The sequence below is a fragment of the Pteropus alecto genome, unplaced genomic scaffold, assembly GCF_000325575.1.
Source record: "Pteropus alecto unplaced genomic scaffold, ASM32557v1 scaffold177, whole genome shotgun sequence".
Lineage (NCBI taxonomy): Eukaryota > Metazoa > Chordata > Mammalia > Chiroptera > Pteropodidae > Pteropus > Pteropus alecto.
Window position 1 is genome coordinate 10,477,552 of NW_006442207.1, and position 7,585 is coordinate 10,485,136.

Consider the following 7,585-nt stretch of genomic DNA (forward strand, 5'->3'; position numbering starts at 1 on the left):
CAGAACTCTCTTAGGAAAGTAACTTCTCTTGAGGTAAAACAAACAAACAAACAAACAAACAAAAAACAAGCAGGTGTAAACAGAACGGCAGTGCTACCATTCAGGTATGCACTAAAATCCTTAAAACATCTACCCATTATTAACTTTTTAAAGGAGCTGGACTTTGAGACTCATAAGGTTGTATTATAGTGGAAAAGTTTGTGTCAATTTAATCAATTCATATTGATTTCCTTTATGAATAGCCAATAAATAAAAGATTTATAGCAATTGCTACTATTTTCAGAACACCATCCACGGGCCAAGTATCTTAAATATTTTAATAGTCAGTTTCCTCATCTGTTCAATAGGAATCACAATAGCTTCCTCTGAGGACTGTGCAGAGGATTAAGGCAAAGATTAAGAGAAGCTAAATAATTTCCTTTGAAGACACAAAGTGGGTTTGGAAAAATGGTAGACAGATGAGGTTGGATGAGCAGGCAAAGATTAAAATCTTTGCAAAGATTAATCTCCTGACCCATCTCTATTATCTCTTGACCGACCATGCTCCAGCTTCTGTAGCCTCCTTTGAATTTCTCTAATCCAGTGCTTCTCAAACTATAATGTGATTATACATCACCCAGATTCTTGTTAAAATACATTTGTGACTTTATAGGTCTGGACAGGATAGGTGGAAATTCTGCATTTCTGCCAAGCTCCTAGATGATGCTGATGCTACTGGTCTGAGAACCAGACTTTGAGTTGCAAGACTAATACATCAAACTTGTCACCACCTTGGGGACTTTGAACCAATTGTTCCTTCCATCTATAACACATCTTCTTTTACTCTTCTCATGATTGTGTCCTTCTTGACTTACACAACATTTCCAAGAGGTCTGTCCTGACCACCCAACCTCCCCTGTTATAAATATGTAATGGGACATTGTCTATGAAAGACATGAATGCGGTATCAGTTCAAGGTGATGTAATAAACAATGTTGATTGACTTGTTTTCTGTCTTTCTCTCTCACTAGACTAAGAGTCCCATGTATGCAAGGTCTAGGTTTTCGTCTTTACTGCTATAAACTTAACTCAGCACAGTGCTTGGCACATAGTCTACAATCAGCAAGAATTTGTCGAAGGAATGAATAAGTGATCTCAAATCTTATGCTCTTTCTACTTTCATTTATTATGTTCTCAAACAAAAAGACCACACTTTTATCTTGGAATATTATATCTAAAAGAGATCTCTCTAACTCATAAAATGATGGGGAAATTGGATTGAAGTCCAGACAAATCTGACACCCACCCAGAATCCAGAAACTCCTGTGCATTTCTGAAGGAGAATCACTCTGTTGTCCTAGCACCAACAGCAAATATTTTTAAGCTTTTACATTTCTGTCCCCACTCCATTTCGATCCCCAATGAGGTCGAGTGTAGGGGCATTTAATAAGTTTTTCTTATAGCTATTCAGAAGAAAAGGTCTAGAGGACAGTTTCTACCTGTTCTTTACATTCAGTTTTCATGTCTTTAATGATTGCTTTTCATATATTACGGGAGCTGTCCTTGTGACTCCTACTGGTCTGAACCAGCTTAATATAATTTACAAGAACCTTGAATGAATAGACGATGTGTGAAGCAGCAGACTGAAGGCTCTCTAAATGTGTCTAATTAAAAATTCACGATGGCCCTTGCTTTCTTCTTTATCTAAATAGAAATGCAGCCTAATGACTTAGATTTCTTCTCATCATAAAAGTACATATTACTCATGAACATTTGAATCAACTATAATATTTATTAGGTGCTAGGGGCAGTGAAATCATTCCTGATCACACAAGCTTATATACCTCAGAGCTATAGTCAGAGTTCACTGTCTCGCCCCCAACCCTTTCTGCTTTCCTAATGATTCCTATGAAGATTTGGATAAATTTGCCTTTATAAAGGATGCTCATTTTATTTAAGCTTCTAAAAACAAGCAGATTTTTTTTCCCCAAAATTTTAATAGATGATTGGAAGGGAATGAATTTTATATGTCAAAATTTTCAGTATTTAAAAAAAAATTTCCAAATTGCTTTTCATTTCTTAACACATCCACGCATAGGACTGTTGAGAATCTAAGTCAAGACTATACCGAAAGTTTGCAGTTAAGAAAGGTGGGAAATAGATTTAGAGGCATGTCTTGGGCTACACATTCATATAGGTTTTAATAAGAGGAGAAAGATGGATCAACCTAACTCACCTATAAAAACTTCAGTTTTTATATTTTATTTGTTCCAACTATGATAAGTGTTAGAAGCCCATGGGAGGAAATTTAGAGATAGCAAAGTAGGCGTCAGACTATGACGAAAGACTTACTAAAAAACAGCCTGAAAGAAATATAAAAGTTCAAAAGTTTTCTTGGATAACCAGAAAAAAACAAATTTACAGTAGAGAAAGAAGGTCTTTTTGGGCAAAGTTTTCAGAAAATAAAAGCCATTCCAATGAATTTTTAATTATATTGCTTAAAACATCAGATAATGGCAATCACTATCCAAGAACAAAATCAAGTGTGAGAGACAGGGTGATATTTACTTAAAGAAAGCTAAGGGTTCACGGTAACTTTATCGCCCTTTCCTTGTTAAGTGATGACTTGGGACATTGAGATTGGGTTCAGTGCCTGGCACAAAGTAGGTACACAATAAATGTTTGTTGAATGAATAAAGGGTATAATGAGTTAATGCTTGTGATTACAGAAAGTTTGGGTATGGAAACTCAGCATGGCCAATGACATAGAAAAAAACACAGAACTGCCCTTTCTTTAGATTGTTCTATTTAAGTTCACCAGCCAGGTGAACTATTTAGCTATTTAAATTTAAATTAACTAAAATTAAATATAATGAATAATTCAGTTCCTCAATACTATTAGTAACTACTGTGTTGGACAGTACAGATTATGGAACATCTTCATCACTGCAGAAAGTTCCATTGCACAGTAATGAAAGAGGCAAAGGAGGCTTGGAATAGGTATAAGAACCTGACCTTTACTTGTCAGCAAGCCAGACACCTTCCATGCAGCCACCCCTGGAGTTCCAGGTGATGAGGTGGAAAGAGGACCAAAGGAATAAAAGAAGATCCAACAGCACCTCCGCCAACGGGCTTAGGCATTAGGAGGAAAATTTCTAGAAAAGATGGCTAAGGAAAGGAAAGGTAATACTGACTGGTAACTCTTCGCTGACTTTGCCATTTATCCAGTTTGACTGGTATTTGTGTCCTGTAGCCTTAGCTCCATGATTCACTGTCAGGGACGTAGAAAGGGTTGGCTGCTGTTTGGGACTACAGAGGTAGAATAATTCAGAGATGGCAGTGCTGGCATAGATTCAAGTATCGAAGTGTACACATTTAGAGATGCCTACATTAATAAGTTGACTGTCTAGGGAGTTTAGCAGCATTTATAAGAGAACAGAAAACTTTGCTAAGTCACAGGATAAGTCTTGCCTTAATTTGGAGATGCCTGACACAAATATCTTTTTTTTTTCATGGCTTCTATTGGCCCTGTCCTCAGCAATCATGGAGTTCTAGGTGCCAGAAGAATAAATTTGGTTTAGTTGATCTTCCAGCCGCAGTAACCACCAGGCTTCCCTACAATCAAATCCTTGGGTGAATGAAAGTGTGCTTTGCATGTAATTGAAGTACATCCATAAATACGTGTTGCCTTGACCAAACTGTTTCTGCATTGAATCTTTGCTAATTGAGATATGAAGGATTTTTTCCCCATCAAATGGAACATGGACAGGTGGGCCGACATGTCTTGATTCAAGAGGACATGAACCCACATGCTGGTTTGTAAATTTAGTAGAAAGGTAAACCTCATTCTGTCCTTCCGTTGGAGGGTGTTGAAGGATCCCTGTTGTTCTGGCCAATGTTGAGATGGATATTGAGTAAAACTGGTCTTTTGAAGCCTGAGATATCCACTCGAGGAGAGTTAGCGGGGGCTGAAGAAGGTATAGAATGAAGCACCTTTACCACTGATCCCTCCCCAAATCTAAAGCATTATTTTTAGTACCTAGAAACACTTCCAGGACCAAGTGACACTTTCAAAACTCATCTGACGATAATTAATAATATTTCTACTTTACCAAGGCTTACTATGAAGTACATTTCTATGCCATTTATACGATTTTTGTGAGCCTATCATGTGCCAGTTTGTGTCCCAGAAGGCACCTTTGGAAGGCATGTTCTTTGTTATTTATAATAATAGCTTAGATTTGTTAATTAGCTAATATGTACCAGGTATAGATATTATCACATTAAAACCATATAGGAAGCCTATAAAGTGTTATTGTTTTCCCCATTTTGCAGATGAGGGAACTATGGCTTAGAGAAGCAAATTTCATCGCCCAAGTTTACAAATGCTAAAAGTTAAAATCAGGTCTGTCTGATTTCAGAGTTTATACCCTTAACCGGTACAACTCATGGTAGAATATTACACATTCAAATAATAGTACAGAACTATTGATTTCGATTTTATGTTTTTATTAAGTATTCTGTTATATCACCACTCTTGTGTCCTTAAAAAATAATTGCTGAGTACACATAGAATTTGGTTTTCCTGATTAATTTCCCTTTAGAAACAGGAAAAAGAGGGGTGGGGATAAAGGTTGAACTTTTTTAATATGACAATTTAAACAGAAATACCACATTACTGTAACACAAGAAAATGTATGTTTGTGTATCTGTGTGTCTGTGTTTCTGCAGGTGCATACCAGAATTCAACTACATTTTCTCCACTTAATCACCCTGAATGCTTGTTAAGCTGTAGAAAAAAAGGTATTCTGAAGAAAAAGGTATGTGAGACCGGACTTTAGAAATTTCAATGAGGTTCAAAAACCCCTTACACTTCTCTTGAAGAGAATAAATTGATTTTATACACCAGTCCTCTTTTCCCTAACTCAATATACTTATAAAGTGGAGAGAGTTCAGATTTTTAAACCTATTTATTCCCTGACCCTCAACCATTCCTCCTTTTCCCCTATGCCAGAACTTTAAGGAGAACTAATATCACATATTTGGATTGAGATTAGGAATGTTGGTTATAGGAAGAATCAGCTCCCATGAATCTAGCCCCAAGATCAAAACTGAGTGACAGTAGCACATACCTTTTAAACTTGTAGATCAAAAACACAGCCAGGCCAACAAACACCACTGACAAGAGCATAAGCATGGCAGAGCTGCTGCGCCCAGTACTGGAGTCCACCAACGGAGCTAGGAGAAAAGAACAGGCATGTTCACTTGGAAGCTATTAGCTGGAGGGAGTACCCATTGGAGAAAGGCGGCCAGGTGGTCTCCATATTTATATCCAGTCCCCAGTTCCCCTGCATGTTCTCTGGGCACAGAAACCTTGGTTTCAATGATGAAATGGTATCCTGATCACAGCTTCTTAGGAATAGATAGGCTCCTCTGCTCTGCCTGGGGAGACTTGCTATACTATGTGTAAACTGAGCAACATGTGTCCAGCTAAAGGAAGTAGAAGGAGAGCTTGTTTACTCTTTCTCTTAGACAACCTGAGTGTCTGTCAACATGATTATAGGTAGCCATTGGGAATTTTGGATTAAACACTGATGCAATATTTCCATCTCTTCCTTTACTCCGTTCTGGCAAAACATTGCTAGGTAAGCACATTCGGAATCTCCAGTTTCATATTAATAAGAAATATTTAGCACATACGTTCTCCCAGAGGGCCAGTAGTGAATGCCCAATAGGATATGTCTTTTTTTATTATTACTTTTATAAATCAACCAACTAGACTTGATCCTGTTTCAACTTAGACTTATATGTTATAAATCGAAAGGAGTTTTAAAGTTACCTGAAATGGCTTCATGGAATTAGAGAATCGCAGAAATTAAGAGAGCCTGAGGACTACCTAATATAATCCCAACTGTTGCAGATGAAAACAAAGAATAAAGCCAAGGCCCAAAGAAATTGAGGGTTTTCCCCAAGATCATTCAGAGATTCAAGAGCAAAACCGTTTTTAACAAAGTCTCCTTGCCACCTCAATAGGAAGCCTCAAGAAAGATGTAATTAATCTTTCTTAACCCTGCCACAAGGCCGTTTTCAGGCATTTATAGAGAAGTATTTGGTAATTATCTTTCTCTCTTTCTCTCCAGGATAACAGATCACCAAACTCATTTCTCCTGAATCCCAACAGGCACTCACCTAATGTCAGCTGTGTGACATACACAATGATTTGAACGCCTGGCTTCAGTTCAAACTGGACCAAGTTTTGATTTAGAGCGTTAAACAGCATCTCTACAATCTAGAAAAGAGAGAGAGAGGCTGCATGAGAAGGCATGACATGTGACAGTGCTCCCTCATGGAGTAATAAATCAGGGTCAATAAGCAAAAAAATGACCTAGTTCAATCAGAGGACAGGATATTGGAAGGTTTTATCAATCTGGTTCTCTTGGAGCCCTGTGAAGCAAAGGAAGTAGTTGGTATTAACCACTTATACTAGAGAGGATAGTGAGGCAGAAAGAGGTGTGTCCATAAGGCACCTAATCAATTAGAGTTGATTAACAGACATCAATGTTCCATTCGACTCCCAGTTCCGTGCTCTTTCATCCATACCTTTTAACTTACCATAGAAAAACTTGTTGTGGGTTCCAATAAAAGAAAGTCAACCCATCATTCGTTCTTTAATCTGATCAAGTAATACACACTGGGTAGAGAGTAGAGAGGCTCCTGCTAGGATTAAAGCAGACACGTATACCCCAGCCCACTCCTCTGCTTTTCTTTTCTCTCTCTCTCTTAGAGACAATGGGAGGCAAACATCAAAGCAGAAGCTACCTCCTTTTTATGGGATAATTTTTCCTCTTTACTTTTCCCCAGCAAGTCTCAGAACACATAACATCGATTTAATCACTGCGTAATTCCCACATGAAAGCAGAGGCAGACTGAGGCTGTTGTCCCTAACTCTTATCTCGCTGTACACACTTTAATATCACAGCTGCTATTCATCACCGTAATTACCTATTTATCTAAATGGATGGATATTTGTAGCTTCCAAATATAGTCCACACATGCCACTTGCTATTTCAGAATAAAGGGATCTGAATTTTATTTCTGGCCAACTTCAATATGCAACCCTGCCATGCAAGGATCTGCTTCATTTTCCAAAGAAACTGACTGTGATGACACCTATGCTGCTTGAGGAGGACTGAGGATGGACGTGGGCATGCGGTGATGGCCAGGTGAGTAGCAGAGGGACATAGGAGACGACTATACAATGATTACACTGTATGGGAGCAAATGTGTTTGAGTTTTGTCGATTTTTAGCAGCCTCATTCTCACTTATTTCTACTTCTGACTTAGCATCATGGGAAAGAAGATTGAAAGCATAGAGCAGTCACTAAGACCCCAGAAAGAGCAGAGAGTGACAGAGGGAGAACCATGGAAACGCCTATCTCCTTCACTTCCTGGATACTGTGCAGATCACAGGAACTTCATGAACATTTGGTAAGGACAGTAAATTACAATCTTGTTTGGAAATGCTACTTCCTTAGTCAAAGCAGGATGAGGCACTCCATCTCTCTCCCCGGGGATCAGTCATTGGGTGGAAGAACTGAGCAAGTTG

At 38.3% G+C, this 7,585-nt stretch overlaps 1 protein-coding gene across 1 annotated transcript in view; it reads right to left on the minus strand.

Moving 5' to 3' along the window:
- The window catches only part of SORCS3 (sortilin related VPS10 domain containing receptor 3), a 523,893-nt gene that overhangs the window by 4,242 nt on the left and 512,066 nt on the right, over positions 1-7,585 (minus strand). Inside the window, exons 24-25 of the mRNA XM_006920878.1 lie at positions 6,169-6,268; positions 5,112-5,217 (exon numbers count right to left, since the gene is read on the minus strand). Of these exons, the coding sequence (XP_006920940.1) occupies positions 5,112-5,217; positions 6,169-6,268 (206 nt within the window). The remainder of the gene's footprint in view (positions 1-5,111; positions 5,218-6,168; positions 6,269-7,585) is intronic.